Raw genomic sequence first — 23,592 nt, 5'->3', positions numbered from 1 at the left:
ATAGGAAGTTCTGAAATATTTAGTGAGGATTGGAACGTGTATCGGAAGTACAGATTAGACACCGTAGGAGGTGGTGTCTTCATTGCAGTTGACAAAAATATTGTGTCTACTGAGGTCGAAGTAGAGTGTGATTGTGAAGTTATCTGGACACGTTTAACAGGGCTAGGAGAGATAAAGTTAATTGTTGGGTGTTATTACCGGCCACCAGGCTCCACCGTGACAGTTTTAGAATCATTCAAAGGGAGTCTACACTCTGTATCGCAGAAGTAGACAGATCATGCTATATTAGTTGGAGGCGACTTCAACCTACCTAGTATAGACTGGGATGTCTATGGATTCATTACAGGTGATACAGACAAGCCGTCATGTGAATTACTTTTGAACACATTATCCGAAAACTGTCTTGAGCAGCTAAATTGACAGCCAATGCGCAATGGAAATATTTTAGATCTGGTAGCCACGAACAGACCAGACCTCATTGACGGTGTCAGTGTTGAGACAGGGATCAGTGATCATGATGTTGTCATTACGACTATGGTTACGAAAGTTAAAAAGTCGGTCAAGAAGGCTAGGAGAGTATTCTTACTAGAAAGAGCAGATAAGCAGTTGTTAGCATCCCACTTGGTAAATGAATCGACTTTATTTACTTCTGGTACGATGGACGTGGAAGAATTATGGGCAAATTTTAAACACATTGTAAATCACGCATTGGAGAAGTATGTGCCAAAAAAGTGGGTTACGGATGGAAAAGACCCACCATGGTTTAACAGCGCAATTCGGAGAATGCTCAGGAGCAAAGACAGTTGCACTCGCGGTACAAGAAAGATCGGGAGAATGAGGACAGGCAAAAGTTAGTAGAGATTCGTGCTGCTGTAAAAAGAGCGATTCGCGAAGCATACAACCACTACCACCGTCATACCTTATTAAAAGATCTTGCTGAAAACCCAAGGAAATTCTGGTCTTGCGTAAAATCAGTAAGCGGGTCGAAGGCTTCCATCCAGTCACTCACTGATCAGTCTGGCCTGGCAACGGAAGACAACAAAACGAAAGCTGAAATTTTAAATTTAGCATTTGAGAAATCTTTCACGCAGGAGGATCGTACAAACATACCGCCGTTTGAGTATCGTACAGATTTCCGTATGGAGGACATAGTGATAGACATCCCTGGGGTTGTGAAGCAGCTGAATTAGTCGAAAATAAATAAATCGCCAGGTCCGGACGGGATTCCAATTTGGTTTTATAGAGAGTACTCTACTGCATTGGCTCCTTACTTAGCTTGCATTTATCACGAATCTCTTGCCCAACGTAAAGTCCCGAGCGACTGGAAAAAAGCGGAGGTGATGCCTGTATATAAGAAGGGTAGAAGGACGGATCCTCAAAATTACGGACCAACATCCTTAACATCAGTTTGTTGCAGGATTCTCAAACATATTCTCAGTTCGAATATAATGAATTTCCTTGAGACAGAGAAATTGCTGTCCATGCATCAGCACGGCTTTAGAAAGCATCGCTCCTGCGAAACACAACTCGCCCTCTTTTCACATGATATCTTGCGAGCCATGGATGAAGGGTATCAGACGGATGCCATATTCCTTGACTTCCAGAAAGCGTTGACTCGGTGCCCCACTGCAGACTCCTAACTAAGGTATGAGCATATGGGATTGGTTCCCAAATATGTGAGTGACTTGAAGACTTCTTAAGTAATACGAGGGCAGTTCAATAAGTAATGCAACACATTTTTTTTCTCGGCCAATTTTGGTTGAAAAAACCGGAAATTTCTTGTGGAATATTTTCAAACATTCCCGCTTCGTCTCGTATAGTTTCATTGACTTGCGACAGGTGGCAGCGCTGTACGGAGCTGTTAAAATGGCGTCTGTAACGGATGTGCGTTGCAAACAACGGGCAGTGAATGAGTTTCTTTTGGCGGAAAACCAGGGCATCTCAGATATTCATAGGCGCTTGCAGAATGTCTACGGTGATCTGGCAGTGGACAAAAGCACGGTGAGTCGTTGGGCAAAGCTTGTGTCATCATCGCCGCAAGGTCAAGCAAGACTGTCTGATCTCCCGCGTGCGGGCCGGCCGTGCACAGCTGTGACTCCTGCAATGGCGGAGCATGCGAACACACTCGTTCGAGATGATCGACGGATCACCATCAAACAACTCAGTGCTCAACTTGACATCTCTGTTGGTAATGCTGTCACAATTGTTCACCAGTTGGGATATTCAAAGGTTTGTTCCCGCTGGGTCCCTCCTTGTCTAACCGAACACCATAAAGAGCAAAGGAGAACCATCTGTGCGGAATTGCTTGCTCGTCATGTGGCTGAGGGTGACAATTTCTTGTCAAAGATTGTTACAGGCGATGAAACATGGGTTCATCACTTCGAACGTGAAACAAAACGGCAATCAATGGAGTGGCGCCACACCCACTCCCCTACCAAGAAAAAGTTTAAAGCCAAACCCTCAGCCGGTAAAGTCATGGTTACAGTCTTCTGGGATGCTGAAGGGGTTATTCTGTTCGATGTCCTTCCCCATGGTCAAACGATCAACTCTGAAGTGTATTGTGCTACTCTTCAGAAATTGAAGAAACGACTTCAGCGTGTTTGTAGGCACAAAAATCAGAACGAACTTCTCCTTCTTCATGACAACGCAAGACCTCACACAAGTCTTCGCACCCAAGAGGAGCTCACAAAACTTCAGTGGACTGTTCTTCCTCATGCACCCTACAGCCCCGATCTCGCACCGTCGGATTTCCATATGTTTGGCCCAATGAAGGACGCAATCCGTGGGACGCACTACGCGGATGATGAAGAAGTTATTGATGCAGTACGACGTTGGCTCCGACATTGACCAGTGGAATGGTACCGTGCAGGCATACAGGCTCTCATTTCAAGGTGGCGTAAGGCCGTAGCATTGAATGGAGATTATGTTGAAAAATAGTGTTGTGTAGCTAAAAGATTGGGGAATAACCTGGTGTATTTCAATGCTGAATAAAACAACCCCTGTTTCAGAAAAAAATGTGTTGCATTACTTATTGAACTGCCCTCGTAGAACCCAGTATGTTGTCCTCAATGGTGAGTGTTCATCGGAGGTGAGGATATCATCTGGAGTGCCCCAGGGAAGTGTGGTAGGGCCGCTGTTGTTTTCTATCTACATAAATGATCTTTTGTATAGGGTGGATAGCAATGTGCGGCTGTTTACTGATGATGCTGTGGTGTACGGGAAGGTGTTGTCATTGAGTGACTGTAGGAGGATACAAGATGACTGGGACAGGATTTGTGATTGGTGTAAAGAATGGCAGCTAACTCTAAATGTAGTTAAATGTAAATTAATGCAGATGAATAGGAAAAAGAATCCCATAATGTTTGAATACTCCATTAGTAGCGCTTGACACAGTCACATTGATTAAATATTTGGGTGTAACATTGCAGAGCGATATGAAGTGGGACAAGCATGTAATGGCAGTTGTGGGGAAGGCACATAGTCGTCTTCGGTTCATTGGTAGAATTTTGGGAAGATGTGGTTCATCTGTAAAGGAGACCGCTTATAAAACACTAATACGACCTATTCTTGAGTACTGCTCGAGCGTTTGGGATCCCTATCAGGTCGGATTGAGGGAGGACATAGAAGCAATTCAGAGGCTGGCTGCTAGATTTGTTACTGGTAGGTTTGATCATCACGCGGAGTGTTATGGAAATGCTTCAGGAACTCGGGTGGCAGTCTCTGGAGGAAAGGAGGGGTTCTTTTCATGAATCGCTACTGAGGAAATTTAGAGAACCAGCATTTGAGGCTGACTGCAGTACAATTTTACTGTCGCCAACTTACATTTCGCAGAAAGACCACAAAGATAAGGTAAGAGAGATTAGGGCTCGTACAGAGGCATATAGGCAGTCATTTTTCCCTCGTTCTCTTTGGGAGTGGAACAGGGAGAGAAGATGCTAGTTGTGGTACGAGGTACCCTCCATGGATTGCGGAGTATGTATGTAGATGTAGATGTGTGGATGTGTGATCTTCAGTCCAGAGACTGGTTCGATGCAGCTCTCCATGCTACTCTATCCTGTGCAAGCTTCTTCATCTCCCAGTACCTATTGCAACCTACATCCTTCTGAATCTGTTTAGTGTATTCATTTCTTGGTCTCCCTATACGATTTTTACCCTCCACACTGCCCTCCAGTACTAAATTGGTGATTCCTTGATGCCTCAGAATATGCTCTACTAACTGATCCCTTCTTCTAGTCAAGTTGTGCCACAAATTTCTCTTCTCTCCAATTCTGTTCAGTACTTCCTCATTAGTTATGTGATCTACCCATCCAATCTTCAGCATTCTTCTGTAACACCACATTTCGAAAGCTTCTATTCTCTTCTTGTCTAAACTATTTATCGTCCTCGTTTCACTTCCATACATGGCTACGCTCCATACAAATACTTTCAGAAATGACTTCCTGACACTTAAATCTATACTTGATGTTAACAAATTTCTCTTCTTCAGAAATGCTTTCCTTGCCATTGCCAGTCTACATTTTATATCCTCTCTACTTCGACCATCATCAGTTATTTTGCTCCCCAAATAGCAAAACTCATTTACTACTTTAAGCATCTCATTTGCTAATCTAATTCCTGCAGCATCACCCAATTTAATTCAACTACATTCCATTATCCTCGTTTTGCTTTCGTTGATGTTCATCTTATATCCTCCTTTCTCAGTATTGCCTCACGTGTTCCAACATTTCTACGGAATCCAAACTGATCTACCCTGAGGTCGGCCTCTACCAGTTTTTCCATTCATCTGTAAAGAATCCGTGTTAGTATTTAGCAGCCATGGCTTATTAAACTGATAGTTCAGTAATTTTCACATCTGTCAACACCTGCTTTATTTGGAATTGGAATTATTATATTCTTCTTGAAGTCTGAAGGTATTTTGCATGTCTCATACATCTTGCTCACTAGATGGTAGAGTTTTGTTAGGCCTGGCTGTCAGTAGTTGTAATGGAATGTTGTCTACTCCCAGGGCCTTGTTTCGACTTAGGTCTTTCAGTGCTCTGTCAAACTCTTCACGCAGTGTCATATCTCATATTTCATCTTCATCTACATTTCTATAATACTGTCCTCAAGAACATCACCCTTGTATAGACCCTCTATATACTCCTTCCACCTTTCTGCTTTCCCTTCTTTGCTTAGAACTGGGTTTCCATCTGAGCTCTTGATATTCATGCAAGGGGTTCTCTTTTCTCCAAAGGGCTCTTTAATTTTCCTGTAGGCAGTATCTATCTTGCCCCTAGTGATATTCGCCTCTACATCCTTACATTTGTCCTCTAGCCATCCCCACTTAGCCATTTTGCACTTCCTCCTTTTTTCATGCTTCATTTGCTGCATTATATATTTTGTCCTTTCATCAATTAAATTCAATATCTCTTCTGTTACCCAAGGATTTCTATTAGCAGTGATACACACTTCTAAACTCTTACACTTGTCCTCTAGCCATTCCTGCTTAGATGTTTTGTGCTTCCTGTCAGTCTAGTTTTTTAGATGTTTGTATTCTTTTTTGCCTGTTTCTTCAGTTAAATTCAATATCTCCTGTGTTATCCAAGGTTTTATACTAGGCCTTGTCTTTTTACGTATTTGACCTTCTGCTGCCTTCATTTTTCACCCCTCAAAGCTACCCAACTGTATTCTGCTGTATCCCTTTCCCCAGTTCTTGTCAATCGTTGCCTAATTCTCTCTCTTAAACTCTCAACAACCTCTGTTTCTTTCATCTCATCCAGCTCCTGTCTCCTTAATTTCCAAATATTATTATTATTTGCAGTTTCTTGAGTTTAATAAACTGTGGCCATAGTTCACGTCTGCCCCTGGAAATGTCTTACAATTTAAAATCTTATTCCATAATCTCTGTCTTACCATTATATAATTAGACTGAAACATCCTGGTGTCTCCAGGTCTTTTCCAGCTGTACAACCTTCTTTCCTGGTTCTTAAACCAATTGTTAGTGATGATTAAATTATGCTCTGTGCAAAATTCTACCAGGCTGCTTCCTCTTCGATTCCTTTCCCCCAGTCCATATTCACCTGCTACTTTTTTACGTCTGTTCCCTTTCCTTTTATTGATTTCCAGCCCCCCACCACTATTAAATTTTCATCACTGTTAACTATCTGAATAGTGTCTTTTATCTCTTCATCGTTTCTTCAATCTCTTCATCATCAGCAGAGCTTGTTGGCATATAAACTTGTACTACTGTGCTGTGTGTGGACTTTGGCTACTATAATGCATTCTCTATGCTGTTGACAGTAGCTTACCAACATGCCTCTTTTCATATTCATTATTAAACCTGATCCTGCAATAGAACTGTTTCATTTTGTATTTAGAACCTTGTATTCAGCTGACCAAAAGCCCTCTTCCTCCTGCCACCGAACTTCACTAAGTCCCACTATATCTAACTTCAACCTATCTATTTCCCTTTTAAAATTTTCTAACCTATCTGCCCAATTAAGGAATCTAACATTCCACACTCCAATCTGTAAAATGCCAGTTTTGTTTCTCCTGGGGATGACATTCTCCTAAGTAGTTCCTACCTGGAGACCCAAATGGGGACTGTTTTACCACCAGAATATTTTACCCAAGAGGATGCCATCATCATTTAACCATCTCTCAACAGATACCCATCCATGCACCTATGTTACAGCTTTCAGTATCGCTGAGGCATGCAAGCCTCTCCACTAATGACAAGGTCCATGGTTATTTATAAACATATTGAAAAACAACAGCTCAAGAATAGAACTCTGTAGATCACCAATACTAATTTTGGTCAATAGAGAGAGTGTATATTTCTGATATTTGGTGTTTGGACTGTGGCCCTAGGCATAATTATCTGCCTGACATTTCATCTTCCCCTGCTGGAGACTTAATCAGAGGCTTTAATGACTCAGAAAGCTATTTCAGACTCAAGCAAGCTGCACTGTTTATATGTATTTACCCAACGATTGATTCATGACATTAACAGACCACTGCCTAGTATCACGGAGCCCTGCAGGTATACGCTGTGGAGCTTGTAGTGGGGAAAAGTTTACACTGTTTGTTTTATTTAGCACCAGATCCCTCAACTCGTCAAATTTCAATTCTCATTCTTTTCTATTGAAATTGTTTATGTGCTATTGAGACTCAAAGCCTCTGTAGATCTGAACAAGATTTTGTTAGATCTTGCTGAAACTGCAGTGTCAGAGAAATTAATTTTGGTGATTTTTTTTAGTCCTAGTGAATCATCTGATACTGCTGGTTTAACCATCTTGCTGAGGGAGCAATTGCTCTTGTATTCCTTGAGGCGGATTTTGCGCACCTTTCTTTTTGGTTTAAACAGTGTATCAGTTTTGTGTTTTCTGAGTACCTTGCTGAGGCAATCTGTGATATTTTTTACAAATGGAAGGAAAACTTTCTCTTTAGTTGGTTCTTTTTCATTAGAAACTCTAGACCTTTGAGGATGTAGCACCCTATTCATCTCTTTATCAGCATAGCCATTTCTTATGAAGGCCGTTTTGAATGATCAAGCTTGTCCTCCAAGTACTGTGCTTCCTAGGTTCTTTTAGCTTGGTCTGTCAATGTTTTGATCATTCTTCTATTCTGCTCAGGATGGTGATTGGAATTTATGTGAAGATATCTATCTGAGTGAGTGGGCTTCCTGTAGGCTTTATATCCTGAAGTTGTGTCATGTTTTCTAATTACCTGTACATTCAAAAATGAAATTTGGCGATCTCTCTCTTTTTCCATATTGAACTTTATGTAATAATATTGTTCAAAAAATTAGAAATTCAGAGTGTTATTTTTCTGGATGAGACCAGATAATGAAAGCATCATCCACATTCTGAAGCCAAGATGAGGGTTTCTTCTTCATCGTCTGAAGGGCTACTTCTTCCAATTTTTCCATATAAAAATTCACTACAACTCTGCTGTGTGGGTTCCCCATAACCACACCATAAGTTTGCTCACAAAATTTGTTGACCCACTGAAAGTTGACATGAGACAATGCTTAAAGAGATCTACTATATCCTTTGCGAAAATACTTTCCAACAGTGACATCGTCTCATTAAGAGGAACCATAGTAAACAGTGATACAACATCAAAACTGACCGTAATATCACTTGGACTGAGTCTGAAGCATTTTGATTTTTTGATAAAATGACCAGAATTTATAATATGAGTGTCAGTTTTTTCTGTAAATGTCTGTAGGAGAGTGACTAAGTTTTTGGAAACCCCACGTCATACAGTCAGTGGCACTAACATTCGGTTTCAATGGAATGCTCTGCTTGTGAATTTATGGGATAACCATACAATCTTGGTGGCAATGCTTCTGACTTGAAGAGACCCTTCTTGTCAGTGGGAGAAATTGAAGAGACCTCCATTGCTTATTCATTATCCTGAGAACAGAAGTTGTTCTCTATATCTTCCTGGTTCTTATAAATCCCGAATTTTACTGTGGAAGTCTTCTTTCTTCAGTACCATGTAGCACTGCCTTTATCTGTTGGAAGAACTACGATATCTTCATCAGCATTTAAATCTCAGAGAGCTTTCATCTCACCTTTCATTAAATTATTTCTTTGCCCCTAAGCAAAATTCAGGCTGATTCTATGTGTATTTCATCTGTGGCTGTGCCCACAACTTGTCACAGCAGGAATATATAAAATCCCATGCGCTTGTGGCCAAGCGTACATAGGAACTACAAAAGAATCATTAATAAACTCCTCAAGAAACAAAAGAGCAATTAATAGTGAGCTACCAGATATTCAGCCCAGTTGTTGTTTCCATTTTCTGCTTCAAGAGTTCCTGGAATGTGTAAACTCTGTCCATCATAATATAAAATTCACAATAGAACTTTAAAAAGGGGACCAACTACCTTTCCTTAACATGGATTCCTGGGTCACAGTATAGAGAAATTTGACACTCATACTGACCTCTTGTCTCCACTCCTCTAGCCATCAGGAGAGCCTCACCAGAGCATTACAACACCTACAACTGCTGTTCTGAAGGAATGTGTACTCATAACATCAAATTGAATTGGTGTTGCAGTCAAATCAGTAACACCTGAGAGAGAGTGTGAGACTGGGACCAAGGAAGAGAAGCCAAAACTTGCTCATCTGATTATTACTGGTCCAATATCCAGAAAGCTCAGTAGACTCCTAAGGAAACATGCCATAAAGTGTATTTTGCCCCCTTCAACTAAGATAAAAAGTATTCTTTGTGATGTGAAAGGTGATTTATATCTCTGAATGCCAGATGGATATCACATCCCATGTGAATGTGGCATGTCTTAAAGAGTCATGCCTGGAAAGTAAGTACTGTTTTGGAAAAAAAACCTCATAAAACCTTTTTTTTTTTTTTTCAAATCAAAATTTATTTTTACAAGAAAGAACATTTCTTAAACTGTTTTTCTGATTAGTTGCCACCATTATTCAGATTTTTGTCATAGTGGGAAACCAACTTTTGTATCCCTTCTTCATAGAAAGCTGCCAGCACTGAAGACAGCCACTGCTGAATACATTTTTTTGTGTCACCATCAATGTCAAAGAGCCTTCCTCCAAAATCCACTTCAACTTGAAGAACAAGTAGAAGTCTGAAGAGGCACGGCCGGTGCTGTATGATGGGTGATAGAAATGCTCCCAATCGAACTGTTGAATAAGGTTTTTATTGAAACCAGCAAAATGGGGATGTACATTGTCATGAAGCAACACAATGCCTTGGGTGAGCTTTCCATGCCTTTTGTTTTCAATTGAGCGTTGAAGTTTTCTCAGTGTTTAACAATGTCGTACCATATTGACAGTTTGACCTCTGAGGAGGAACTCAACGAGCAGGCTCTCCTGTCTGTCCCACAGTTCACATGATTTTTTTGTGCTAACAACATTGTTTTGATCATGAGTGCCTCCACTCTATCAACTGTTGTTTTGATTCTGAAGTGACATGACAAATGCAAGTTTCAGCACTGGTCACAATATTGTTTAAGAATTCATTTCCCTCATCAGTGTATCAGGTACGAAATGTCAAAGCACCAGTAATAATCAGATGAGCAAGTTTTGGTTTCTCTTCCTTGGTCTCAGTCTCACACTCTCTCTGCCAAGTTGCTTCATTTTGTGCACATCTGCAAGCATTTTCAGAGCTCAACAGGAACACAATTTGTGAAAATTTAAGCAGTTTGTGACAGTATCATGCAAAACAAATTTTGAAATCTTTGGAAACTCATCACAAAGCATTCTTATTGTGAACCATCTGTTTTCATGAATGTTCTCATTCACTTTGTCAACCAGACCATTATTAAGAACAGAAGGCTGCCCACTTCATGCTTCCTCATGAACATTGGTTCATCCATTATTGAATTGTCTCACCCACTTTCTCACTGTTCCATCAGTCAATACATTTTCACCACAAATCTCCACAAGTTGACAATGAATTTACTGGATTAAAGTTCTTTGTATTCAAAAACCATACTACAGAATGCACTTCACAGTTGGCAGGCTCAAAGATTGTCTTAAATATTTTGAATGATTGCTAAGAAATGTAAAGATAACACAGCTGGGCTGTAATGGTGTAGTGGGAAGATAATGAACCAGAGAAACAAGTGCAAATGTGCAGAACTGCGACACTAGTGCTACGGTGGTGGTAGATCAAAATGGCACTTTATATGTAGGGCAGACTATCAGAACATTTGAGGAGAGATGCTAGGAAAATCAGCTACACACTTGGCTTTAATAACCAAGCAGATCAGCTGTCTCTGAGGACTGCTATGAATAAAATCATGAAATGAAATGTGATGAGACCCGTATTGTGGTGCAGACGCCAAATTTGTGGTCCGGCATAATTAAAGAGTCGGTTGAAATAAAGATATCAGAAAACTTAATAAATGGGGATGGAGGTTTCAATTTAAATAATACTTGGGGTCTGTCACTCAATTTGTTAAAATCTTGCCAACCATTACATCTATCAGAGCTGGGAAACACTTAGGGAATTTGTGTTACACAGAGTATCAGTGCACGGTTTGTAAAAGAAAAAAGCATCAAAAGGAGCAGTGCATGTCGGAAATCAAACTCAGCTATAAATAGCAGTGTGGAATCAACAACAGCTCAGTGTGATTTGAGTTAAGGTAGAACATGCACATAACAACAAAACTCGCAACACCTGAAGAAGGCGACTGGGTTGGTCATTAAAGTATTGTGGGAAAATGGGAACAAGAACTCACCTGAACACCTGGAAGTTACTATTAACCAGTCACACTGAGAAAACCTGAGACATTGCAACTGTCACTTGGGCAAGATGTATAAATCAGCAATAGCAGACCATGCACCAGGACAAGGAAACCAGATTTGTTTCTCTGACACTGTGAGTTTAGCAAGACCGCCTGCTTAGCTGAGTGGCAACGTGCTTGCCTCCCATGCAGTGGGCCTGGGTTTGATTCCAGGCTGGGTTAGAGATTTTCTCCACTCGTGGACTGGGTGTTGTGTTGTCCTCATCATTATTTCATCCTCATCACCGGCACGCAAGTCGCCCAATGTGGCATCAACTGAAATAAGACTTGCACTTGGTAGCCAAACTTCCCCGGATGGGGCCTCCTGGCCAACAATGCCATATGATCATTTCATTTCATTTCTTTTCACTTTTTAGCAAGCCTAATAATTACTATGCTAGGATGTACAGAGTGTCCATAGAAATCCAAAAATACAAAAACAATTTCAAGGCTTGATATTAGACAAATTGTGGGTCCCAATACTAAATAAAACAAACAGTGCAAACTCTTTCCCATTGCAAGTTTCGTAGCATATGTTGGCATGACTCCTTGATCTAAGGCATTGGTCTGATGACGTCACAAATCATCCATTGTATGGATACAAATAACTAGCTCAGCTTGGTGAGCTTGTTTGAGTGCATAATAGCATTGTTAGTTGTTAAAGTGTCTGTGTAGTGATTCGAGAATTTCTGTGTAAATTCTGGAACCACTCAGCCTTCTACCATCTCAAACACATGCTATTCTGGATATGAGTGTGGGTTGGTAGAATCCTACCTACTACGCGTCACATGTTTGTGTGTGCAGGTTTAAAATCAGTCGCGGGAAGAAAGTAGATGCGGCAGACGAACGGCACTGACAAGTACCTGTCGGGCAATCCATAGATGTTTTATGAGTGTGTGAGGAAGAACCATGGGAGTTTTTATGTGTAGCTCTGTGCTTATTGTGTCACTGACTATTGTTATTAAAACAAGGACAGTTGAAAAAGAACTCTTGAAAACTCTTGACATAACCTTACTATAGGCAAGACTTATTTTCTGATTTATGTTAAGAAAAGTTACGGTATCAAAGCCAACTTGCTTTTAACTGTACGTAATTTAATTTATTTCTGGTGTTTGACTGTACGAGGGCTTACTGGAAGTTATATATTTATGTTGAAAGTGAGAGTTTTATTGTGTATGGAAGTCAAATACATCGTTAATTGACAAAAAGCAGAGTTTGTATGTCTACTTATTTCATAAGTAGAAAGAGTCTAAAAATTCCTGCACCTAGCATTATTCGACAGAGAAGAAGTCAAGAGGATTTCCAGCAGCCGGCTATCCAGTAAAGAAGAGTGGCTGCAAATTCCAAGTAAGTCACCTCATAAAGAAGTGGATGGTGTTATTGGGGAATAAACGAAAATAGCCCAGATTCACACTCACACTTTACGTCAGAAATGTTAGATCTGATGAAGTCTCCAGCAGTGGAAGATAAAAGTTAGGCAGAGAATTATGCCTCGCACCATGGGCTTATATCAGCAATATTACAAATACTGGCCATGAAAGCCTATGTCATGTGATGAGAGATGTTTGGGTCTGACTGAGACATCTTGTATATTATTTTTCAGGTAGCAAGAAATTAATCCTAATTTGAAACTGTGTACATTGTTAAATCCAGTTTTTATAGTAAGATGCCAAAAAAAATGTTATCAAATGCCTCATTTTGATTACATTACACAATTGACACCATATTTTTTTTTTATTTCCTAATGCTATAAAAGTTAGATAAGCAATTTCCACAACAGTTGTAGTGTCCTTTTACCCATTTGAAAACCAACAGATTGTACAGAGAAAGCCATATTATCAGAAGGTATGGTAAAGTTGTCCTCAACCTGAAGGTTGGTTTGAACACTGCTTTACTGGATGTAATCCTAGTCAAGTTGATGTATCCTTGACTTCCCCTACCCACCCTGTGAACTGACTTCCTCAACCAGTTATTGGGAGGCGAGAGACATGAGTGCTACAGCTTATTATGGCATTTAAACCATGGTACAACTTAGCATTTTTCACATTTGCAAGAGATGAAGTGATAATTGAACAAAAATAAATAAATATATAAATAAATAGCCAGGACTGACTGATGGTTGACCCCTCCAGATATTTGGAACTGTAATGAGATATGTACACACTGAACCACATTGTTTCTCAGTGTAATTACTTAACTGCATATCTACGAGTGATTCAATTATGTTCATGACTACTGACACAATAGAGATGGGTTAGTAACACAGGATGAATTATTTATCATACTTTTTGAGTGCTGTGCCATCTTCCACTGTCTAAAAAATGAAAAAAAAGCTCAAATGTGAAAACATTTATTAAAATCAGAACTTAGTACACTGCATATCAAGTGCATTGTTCTATCAACAATGTAATTAAATGTTTATGGGTGTGATAATATCCCTAATAAGGCCTCGGAAAAATGGAAAGGACTTGTAGTGGAAGGAGAAAGAATAAAAACCTTCAAATCTGCTGATGATATGACGGTGCTAGCAGAAATGGAAGAAGAGCTCCAGGTAATGATAGAGAATATTGTAAGTGTGGGTTAAGAGTTTAGAATGAAACTGAACATTGGCAAGACTAAAGTGATGGGAATAGGAAAAGAAAATGACATAGTGGAATGGTACCTGAATGGTTTCAGTAATATCAGTATTTGGGAAACTTGATAACTTCAGCAGAAGTTGTACTAACAAAGTGAAATGCAGAATCTCCATGGGAAAGGGAGTGTTTGGCAGATAGAAAGATTTGCTGACAGCTAGAAGATCCCTATTACACTTAGGAAGAAATTTGCCTAATGTTTTGTGTGGAGTGTGGTGTCTTATCATCCTGGAATGTGGACAGTCAGAGAGAAAGAGCAAAAATATTTAGTAAGTCTTGAAATGTGGTTATGGAGAAGAATGGATTGATGGAATGAGAAATGAGGAGATGCTGAGCAGGATAGGTGAGGAGAGGAACTTCATGAGCGTGATACAGAAGAGAAAAATACCTTTGATGGGACACAAATTACATGTTGTTCTTGTTGTGTTCTTCAGTCCTGAGACTGATTTGATGCAGCTCTCCATGCTACTCTATCCTGTGCAAGCTTCTTCATCTCCCAGTACCTACTGCAGCCTACATCCTTCTGAATCTGCTTAGTGTATTCATCTCTTGGTCTCCCTCTACGATATTTACCCTCCACGCTGCCCTCCAATACTAAATTGGTGATCCCTCGGTGTCTCAGAACATGTCCTACCAACCAATCCCTTCTTCTAGTCAAGTTGTGCCACAAGCTCATCTTCTCCCCAATTGTATTCAATACCTCCTCATTAGGTATGTGATCTACCCATCTAATCTTTAGCATTCTTTTGTAGCACCACATTTTGAAAGCTTCTATTCTTTTCTTGTCTAAACAATTTATCGTCCATGTTTCACTTCCATACATGGCTACACTCCATACAAATACTTTCAGAAACGACTTCCTGACACTTAAATCAATACTCGATGTTAACAAATTTCTCTTCTTCAGAAATGCTTTCCTTGCCATTGCCAGTCTACATTTTATATCCACTTTACTTCGACCATCATCAGTTATTTTACTACAGAGGATCACAAAGAGAAAAGTAGAAGGAAGAAGAAAATTTGGAATGCCAACATAAGTGAATAGAGGAAGAAGTTACAACCAAATGAAGGAAGATGCTCTGGACAGTTAGATATGTAGGTCATCTAGTTGACACCTGTCTGAAGACAGATTTATTAAAAAAAGAAGATGACTATGCCTATCAGAGGCTTGTCCTGCTAACGGTTGCACTCTCAGCAGACTTCTTCATTCTGTTTCCAGGTTCACTCATTGTTGTTGTTGTTGTGGTCTTCAGTCCTGAGACTGGTTTGATGCAGCTCTCCATGCTACTCTATCCTGTGCAAGCTTCTTCATCTCCCAGTACCTACTGCAACCTACATCCTTCTGAATCTGCTTAGTGTATTCATCTCTTGGTCTCCCTCTACGATTTTTACTCTCCACGCTGCCCTCCAATGCTAAATTTGTAATCCCTTGATGCCTCAAAACATGTCCTACCAACCGATCCCTTCTTCTAGTCAAGTTGTGCCACAAACTTCTCTTCTCCCCAATCCTATTCAACACCTCTTCATTAGTTATGTGATCTACCCATCTAATCTTCAGCATTCTTCTGTAGCACCACATTTCGAAAGCTTCTATTCTCTTCTTGTCCAAACTAGTTATTGTCCATGTTTCACTTCCATACATGGCTACACTCCATACAAATACTTTCAGAAATGACTTCCTGACACTTAAATCTATACTCGATGTTAACAAATTTCTCTTCTTCAGAAACGATTTCCTTGCCATTGCCAGTCTACATATTATATCCTCTCTACTTCGACCATCATCAGTTATTTTGCTCCCTAAATAGCAAAACTCCTTTACTACTTTAAGTGTCTCATTTCCTAATCTAATTCCCTCAGCATCACCCGACTTAATTCGACTACATTCCATTATCCTTGTTTTGCTTTTGTTGATGTTCATCTTATATCCTCCTTTCAAGACACTGTCCATTCCGTTCAACTGCTCTTCCAAGTCCTTTGCTGTCTCTGACAGAATTACAATGTCATCAGCGAACCTCAAAGTTTTTACTTCTTCTCCATGAATTTTAATACCTACTCCGAATTTTTCTTTTGCTTCCTTTACTGCTTGCTCAATATACAGATTGAATAACATCGGGGAGAGGCTACAACCCTGTCTCACTCCTTTCCCAACCACTGCTTCCCTTTCATGCCCCTCGACTCTTTATAACTGCCATCTGGTTTCTGTACAATTTGTAAATAACCTTTCGCTCCCTGTATTTTACCCCTACCACCTTCAGAATTTGAAAGAGAGTATTCCAGTTAACATTGTCAATAGCTTTCTCTAAGTCTACAAATGCTAGAAACGTAGGTTTGCCTTTCCTTAATCTTTCTTCTAAGATAAGTCGTAAGGTTAGTATTGCCTCACGTGTTCCAACATTTCTACGGAATCCAAACTGATCTTCCCCGAGGTCCGCTTCTACCAGTTTTTCCATTCGTCTGTAAAGAATTCGCGTTAGTATTTTGCAGCTGTGACTTATTAAACTGATAGTTCGGTAATTTTCGCATCTGTCAACACCTGCTTTCTTTGGGATTGGAATTATTATATTCTTCTTGAAGTCTGAGGGTATTTCGCCTGTCTCATACATCTTGCTCTCAAGATGGTAGCGTTTTGTCAGGACTGGCTCTCCCAAGGCCGTCAGTAGTTCTGATGGAATGTTGTCTACTCGCGGGGCCTTGTTTCGACTCAGGTCTTTCAGTGCTCTGTCAAACTCTTCACGCAGTATCTTATCTCCCATTTCGTCTTCATCTGCATCCTCTTCCATTTCCATAATATTGTCCTCAAGCACATCGCCCTTGTATAGACCCTCTATATACTCCTTCCACCTTTCTGCCTTCCCTTCTTTGCTTAGAACTGGGTTTCCATCTGAGTTCTTGATATTCATACAAGTGGTTCTCTTCTCTCCAAAGGTCTCTTTAATTTTCCTGTAGGCAGTATCTATCTTACCCCTAGTGAAACAAGCCTCTACATTCTTACATTTGTCCTCTAGCCATCCCTGCTTAGCCATTTTGCACTTCCTGTCGATCTGATTTTTGAGACGTTTGTATTCCTTTTTAGCTGCTTCATTTACTGCATTTTTGTATTTTCTCCTTTCATCAATTAAATTCAATATTTCTTCTGTTACCCAAGGATTTCCATTAGCCCTCGTCTTTTTACCTACTTGATCCTCTGCTGCCTTTACTACTTCATCCCTCAGAGCTACCCATTCTTCTTCTACTGTATTTCTTTCCCCCATTCCTGTCAATTGTTCCCTTATGCTCTCCCTGAAACTCTCTACAACCTCTGTCTCTTTCAGTTTCTCCAGGTCCCAACTCCTTAAATTCCCACCTTTTTGCAGTTTCTTCAGTTTCAATCCGCAGTTCATAACCAATAGATTGTGGTCAGAATCCACATCTGCCCCTGGAAATGTCTTACAATTTAAAACCTGGTTCCTAAATCTCTGTCTTACCATTATATAATCTATCTGATACCTTTTAGTATCTCCAGGATTCTTCCAGGTATACAACCTTCTTTTATGATTCTTGAACCAAGTGTTAGCTATGATTAAGTCATGCTCTGTGCAAAATTCTACAAGGCGGCTTCCTCTTTCATTTCTTCCCCCCAATCCATATTCTCCTACTATGTTTCCTTCTCTCCCTTTTCCTACTGACGAATTCCAGTCACCCATGACTATTAAATTTTCGTCTCCCTTCACTACCTGAATAATTTCTTTTATCTCGTCATACATTTCATCTATTTCTTCATCATCTGCAGAGCTAGTTGGCATATAAACTTGTACTACTGTAGTAGGCATGGGCTTTGTGTCTATCTTGGCCACAATAATGCGTTCACTATGCTGTTTGTAGTAGCTAATCCACACTCCTATTTTTTTATTCATTATTAAACCTACTCCTGCATTACCTCTATTTGATTTTGTATTTATAACCCTGTATTCACCTGACCAAAAGTCTTGTTCCTCCTGCCGCTGAACTTCACTAATTCCCACTATATCTAACTTTAACCTATCCATTTCCCTTTTTAAATTTTCTAACCTACCTGCCCGATTAAGGGATCTGACATTCCACGCTCCGATCCGTAGAACGCCAGTTTTCTTTCTCCTGATAACGACGTCCTCTTGAGCAGTCCCCGCCCGGAGATCCGAATGGGGGGACTATTTTACCTCCGGAATATTTTACCCAAGAGGACGCCATCATCATTTAATCATACAGTAAAGCTGCATTTCCTCGGGAAAAATTACGGCTGTAGTTTCCCCTTGCTTTCAGCCGTTCGCAGTACCAGCACAGCAAGGCCGTTTTGGTTAATGTTACAAGGCCAGATCAGTCCATCATCCAGACTGTTGCCCCTGCAACTACTGAAAAGGCTGCTGCCCCTCTTCAGGAACCACATGTTTGTCTGGCCTCTCAACAGATACCCCTCCGTTGTGGTTGCACCTAGGGTACGGCCATCTGTATCGCTGAGGCACGCATTAAAGATTCACTCATTAAGGATTCATAATAATCATTAAGTTTCTTGTCTCGTACAAGCTTTCACATACTTACTTGGAGCAGTTATCTTGATTTATATCTTCCCAAGCTGCTTTACTATTATTTGGATCTCCTTTCACATATTATTTTGCAATATTCTTTAGTGGCTTGTTGAGCTCAACGTGCAAAACTTTAAAATCTAAGATTAAACTTGTAAACTGTATGTTTCTGCTCAGTCTTTCAGTTATAATCATACCTATGTATGTGACACAGTAAGTACATGTCCTCTAATTTGTGCTGGTTCATCTGCATATCTGTTTTTAATTTTTAAACACGTGTAGGTAATATTTATTTTTGGTGAACAAGAGTATCCCTGATCTTCCTTTTTCTTTTAAGTTCAATTCCAGCTTTTCTCAAGCGTCAAACTTATACAGTGGAATTAGGTGTTTCCTGTATGTGCATAGTTATTGGCATCTGTGTTTAGATGTCACACACGGAACTCCTGCTGAACCAGAGAGCAAGAAGAACTTAAAGGAAGAGAGCCTGCTGAGTTGATATGCTAATGAGAAAAGTTTATTCCAAAAGTTGAAAAAAGTTACTGTGTCAAGGACCCTTCTGCAAAGAAGAAAATGTGCTTGTCCTTCTTTAATTAAAATGTTACCTTTGGCTTCTGGCCATGCACTTCATTGCCTTCAATTTGAAAGCAACACTAATGTAACTGCAGTAATAATTCTTTTCTGACACAGGTACAACACTTTAACTGCTGACCATAATTTACTGTGCTGAGAGGATTTCTGAGGTATCATTGCATATTTAAAACCTTAGAGATTTACTCCTTATTGACTTTTACATACTTCCAGTTAACCAGCATTGATTGTGTACTTAATACAAAAAAATATAATTTCTGGACACCTTGCATAGTCATTATTTGCTGTGTGCCCACTATCTTTTGTAACAATTTGCTTATAATATTGACACTTTTTTTGATGCTTATTCTGATGCTTGTATTTTTATACTTCTCCTTTAATAATTCTTGTAATTCAATAAGAAAATACTGCTCTAATACATTAATGATGGAGGAAAAGACAGATTGCTACTTACTGTGAAAAAGACACGTCAAGTTGCAGACAGGCACAATTAAAAGACACTCACATAAAGCTTTTGGCCACAGTCTCAATCATTAAAAGAGATACACACACCACTCACTCACACACAAGCAAGCACACCTCACACATACGACCACTAGCTCTAGCATGTTAGGCCTGAATGCGACTATCATGTGGGATGCAAGCAGAAATCTGGAGGGGGTGGGGCAGGGGAAGGGATAGTATAGTAGTGTATGGGTGGGGAGAGAGACGAATGCTGTCTGCTGGAAAGTGCAGGGACTAGACTCCAAAAGGCACAGCATCAGGAGGTTGTGGGGCAGGGAGGTGGAATAAAAAGGAACAAAAGAGTGGGGAAAGATGGTGGATGAGTGGGCAAAGGGCTGCAAATAAATGGGGTGGGAGATGAGAATAGGGAGGAGATGATAGGACAGAAGGGGTGGAAACTGTTGGGTGGAGGGAGCAGGGACAGTATGTTACCATAGTTTGAGGCTAGGATAATTACGGGAACAGAGAATGCATTGTAAAGATAACTCCCATCTGCACTGTTCAGAAAAGCTGTTGGTGGGGTAGTGAAACAGCCATTGAAATCAAGTGTGTTACATTCAGCTGCATGTTGTTGTACAGGGTGGTCTTTGCTCTTGGCCACAGTTTGACGATGGGTGTTCACCTTGGTGTACAGCTAATTGGTAATCATATCAATAAAAAAACCTGTGCAATGATTTCAGCAGAGCTGGTAAATGACATGGCTGCTTTCATGGGTAACTCTGCCCCTGATGAGGTAGGTTAAACCTGTGACAGAACAAGAGTAGGAAGTACTGGGTGGATGGATTGGGCAGATTTGCACCTGGGTCTGCCGCAGGAATGTGATCCTCGTGGTAAGGGGTTTGGATTGGGAGTGACATAGGGGTGAAATAGGATGTTGTGGAGATTGGGTGGGTGACAGAACACCACTTTTTTCTCCACCTCCCTGTCCCACAGCCTCCTGACACTGCACCTATTGGCAGTCTGGTCCCTGCACACTCCACCAGACAGCTTTCATCTCTCTCTCTCTCTCTCTCTCTCTCCCCCCCCCCTCCACCCCCCTCCCCTCACCACCATCTCCATACACTACTATCCTTTACCCTTTTCTGCCTCCTCCAGGTTGCTGCTTACATCCCACATGATAGTTGCATTCCGGCCCGAGATGGTGGAGATGGCGGTTGTGTGTGGATGCGGTGTGCTTGCTTGTCTGTGTGAATTGTATGTGTCTCATTTTTACTGATGAAGACTGTGGCCAAAAGCTTCATGTGAGTGTATTTTAATTGTGCCTGTCTTTCCTCTCCCGCTAAATAACATTCTGTCTTTTTCCACCTTGTTAATATCTCTACCTGGAGTTTCCATTGTTTTCTTTAATACATTAATGGACGTAGAAACACTCCTAAGCATATACTAGAAACCTTTTATAGAACCAGGCAATAATGCAGTTTCCCGTTGTTTCTGAAAAATTGGATTCTGATGCCTGTAAACCATTTTTTTGTCATTAGTACCTAAAAATAATTTGTTTTCTGTAGAGAAGTGGTTTCTGTAACAGAATACCCATTCTTTAAACAATGTTTTACTGTGTTGTAACAAACTCAGTAAACTATTGTTTTCTTATCCTTAGTTTGTGAAAATTTTCTGCAAAAACTTAATTAACTTCAAACAGTAGAGTTCTTATGCAGCATTCACAATATTCCTGAATGTTTCCTTCTTGTTGTTTTCTTTCTCTGCTCTTTCTGGGTCATACAGTCATTAATAGCATTCTTCCTTGCCTGCCTTGTTGTGTTGTAAATTGATCTGCTGCTCTCTTGTCTCTGAGACCAAGTGCTGTCTCTTGTTTTATCTTTTTGCTTGTACCCGCTGATGACTTACACATTGTGTGGAATTGAATATTTTAATCCTGAAGTCAGCCAATTCTTAGGAGTAAATAAGATTAGATTTGTTTGAATATGATTGTTATTCCATCAGTTGATAAGCAAGAGACCCTGTGGGCATTGTTTGTGATTATACCTGCTTGATTTGCTATGAAATATCAGTTTTTTACATTTATAATTACCATGAGTCTATATGCAGGTAAGTTCATAACCTTGTAAAGTACTCTAAAGTAAAATACAGTTGAGACTGCCTTTCGGCAGCTTTTGTTAGTGCTTCCGGTAGTCATATGTCATCTTGCTAGAAAATTTATATGTTTGAACCTGTTTAATCAAATTCCAATAAATATTTAAAATGCTTTTGCATTGAAATCAGATGGCATCACTGGCAGCTACAAATTGGCCAAAGCCTATTGTACTAGTTCCTTGTCTGTCTTGGTCTACAGCATCATCTGTTTTTACTGAGGTATGTATCAACTGTGTTAATTCATGATATTTTCAAGAAGGTAACTTGTTTGATTGTACTAAATTGATAGTATTGTTTGTCAGTATTTTGATTAATGTGTCAGTAATTATGTTGTGGCAGATAATTTCTTTGGGAACTTGTTTGTAACTGTCATATTTTTTAAAAAATAAGAAATATTGCATTTTACACGTAGATGTGAGCAAGAAACTGCTATTGCTAGCACAGAATTGGTACTATGGAAAATGATTATCTAGAAAATATGTGTGTGTGTGTGGGGGGGGGGGGGAGTTGTTTGTGTGTGTTTTAAGCAGTCACACGATTTTGGAATGTGTAGCCTAACATGAAGAAATGGGCAGTGAGACAAAAAATAATTTCAGTCTACACTCCAAAACTGTTATTCAGTAATCATAGCACAGTGTGACCATGCCCATTGCATATTCACTGTTGAGACATATTTCAAATAGATTATTCAGATCCAGCCTACTTTGTGGTGTTATTTCACCTGTAAGCTGTGGTAGGATACCAGACATAAGATATTAAGTCTGCTCACCAAGCAGTGGCAGGAGGACATACATATAAAGGAAGGTTTTACATATGCAAGCTTTCAGAGCCAGTGGACTCTTCTTCTGTCAGAAGGGTTGAAGGGAAAAAAGGACGAGTGAAGGAAAAGAACTGGACAGGCTTAGGAAAAGGGGTAGAATTCGGAAAAGTCACCCACAACCCCGGGTCACGGGAGACATACCGGATGATATGAAAAGGACCAACAACTAGTCTTTTTCTTATCATCCTGTCCGGTAAGTCTCCCTAGATCTAAGATTCTGGGTGACTTTTGCGAACTCTACCTGTTTTCCTAAACCTCTCCAGTCCTTTATCTTTACCCCCCCCCCCCCCTCCTTCTGCCAGAATAAGGAGGCCTTGGCTCCAAAATCTTGCATACGTAAAACTTTTTTTTTATATATGTGTGTTCTCTTTCTGCTTCGTGGTGATTAGATTTTTTTCCATCCAATTACATTATATTGTCAAAAATGGATTATTTTTCATTGTTAGAAATAAGATATTGATTTAGATGCAATAGTTCAAGAATGGGATGTCTACCAACTGAAAGTCACCTAACATATTCTGGTTCTAAAGGACATTTCAGTGTGTGGAGTTGGTCAGACAAGCAATATGCAAAAGTCATATCAGTGAATGTGGAAATAGGCTTTGGTCTGTGAATGGTGAAAATATCTCTTTACTGGATTTTGTAACTTCATTTGAAATTCCACCCACATAATATTGCAGCAAAAATGTGTAGAGAATGTTTCCTAATACAAAGAAGAAGAAATAATAAAAAGCCTAAAATAGGATGACCAGATAGGGATTGAATTCAATTCCACCTAAATTTTGTATGAAATCTCAGATGCTGCTCCAACTCAAAAAACTTTTGTTCTATTTGTAATCATTTTTGCTGATTGTTCTGTAGATTAGAAATGATTATCAGTTTGTTTGCTTTGCAGTCTCTTTGTATTGAACCAACAGCCTGGTGTTGGCAGCATCCCCCTATATTTGGTTATCTCTATTACATGCTGGTAAACAGGAGTCCAGATTTATGTAATGTTTGTGTCACAAATATTAACCAAAGGAGGGGTTGTTTTATCAAATACATTTTGTTAACTTTCATATCTTTGCAAGCAAAAGTATTTTCAAGTTATTGCATTGTGCAAAATGTTACACACACACACACACACACACACACACACACACACACACACACACACACAAA

The 23,592-nt window shown here is 39.9% G+C and overlaps 1 protein-coding gene across 3 annotated transcripts in view; it reads left to right on the top strand.

The window, feature by feature from the left end:
* Positions 1 to 23,592, top strand: part of LOC126199378 (protein ABHD18) — a 211,304-nt gene that overhangs the window by 63,122 nt on the left and 124,590 nt on the right. For 2 of the 3 annotated variants that reach the window (XR_007540162.1, XM_049936294.1), the window contains exon 6: positions 21,741 to 21,830. The exons of the other annotated variant lie outside the window; for it this stretch is intronic. Coding sequence is in view for 1 of the 2 variants with exons in the window: in XM_049936294.1 (XP_049792251.1) it covers positions 21,741 to 21,830 (90 nt within the window). In the remaining variant the exon portion in view is untranslated. The remainder of the gene's footprint in view (positions 1 to 21,740; positions 21,831 to 23,592) is intronic. 3 annotated transcript variants of the gene reach the window in all.

Source organism: Schistocerca nitens, chromosome 8 (assembly GCF_023898315.1).
Source record: "Schistocerca nitens isolate TAMUIC-IGC-003100 chromosome 8, iqSchNite1.1, whole genome shotgun sequence".
In the NCBI taxonomy this organism is placed as follows: domain Eukaryota; kingdom Metazoa; phylum Arthropoda; class Insecta; order Orthoptera; family Acrididae; genus Schistocerca; species Schistocerca nitens.
The sequence above is the reverse complement of the archived record's forward strand: the minus strand, read 5'-3'. Positions and strand labels throughout refer to the sequence as shown.